This window comes from Ailuropoda melanoleuca, unplaced genomic scaffold (genome assembly GCF_002007445.2).
Source record: "Ailuropoda melanoleuca isolate Jingjing unplaced genomic scaffold, ASM200744v2 unplaced-scaffold36925, whole genome shotgun sequence".
NCBI lineage: Eukaryota > Metazoa > Chordata > Mammalia > Carnivora > Ursidae > Ailuropoda > Ailuropoda melanoleuca.
In genome coordinates this window covers 1-535 of record NW_023208198.1, presented here as the reverse complement: position 1 = coordinate 535, position 535 = coordinate 1, and the positions used below count along the sequence as shown (strand labels likewise).

General features: G+C 45.6%; 1 protein-coding gene across 1 annotated transcript; it reads left to right on the top strand.

The window, feature by feature from the left end:
* The first annotated feature begins 35 nt into the window (after positions 1-35).
* On the top strand, positions 36-506 carry LOC117798885 (ubiquitin-40S ribosomal protein S27a-like). The gene has a single exon (XM_034651343.1). It carries the CDS (start codon positions 36-38, stop codon positions 504-506), a length of 471 nt encoding a protein of 156 aa, XP_034507234.1.
* Positions 507-535: the final 29 nt, after the last annotated feature.

Genomic DNA, 535 nt, shown 5'->3' with positions numbered 1-535 from the left:
GCCGTCCGCCATTGGGAGGAGGTGGAGCCGCCGCCATGCAGATCTTCGTGAAGACCCTGACGGGCAAAACCATCACCCTAGAGGTTGAACCATCTGATACTATCGAAAATGTGAAGGCTAAAATTCAGGATAAGGAAGGCATTCCTCCTGATCAGCAGCGATTGATTTTTGCTGGCAAACAGCTGGAAGATGGTCGTACCTTGTCTGACTACAACATTCAAAAGGAGTCCACTCTTCACCTTGTGCTGAGACTTCGCGGTGGTGCAAAGAAAAGAAAGAAGAAGTCTTATACCACCCCTAAAAAGAACAAGCATAAGAGAAAGAAGGTTAAACTTGCGGTGCTTAAATATTACAAGGTTGACGAGAATGGAAAGATCCACCGCCTGCGCCGTGAGTGTCCCTCTGAGGAGTGTGGTGCCGGAGTTTTCATGGCCAGCCACTTTGATAGACATTACTGTGGCAAGTGTTGTCTGACATACTGTTTCAACAAGCCAGAAGACAAATAAATGTTAATAAAAAAAATGCTAAATCCAAA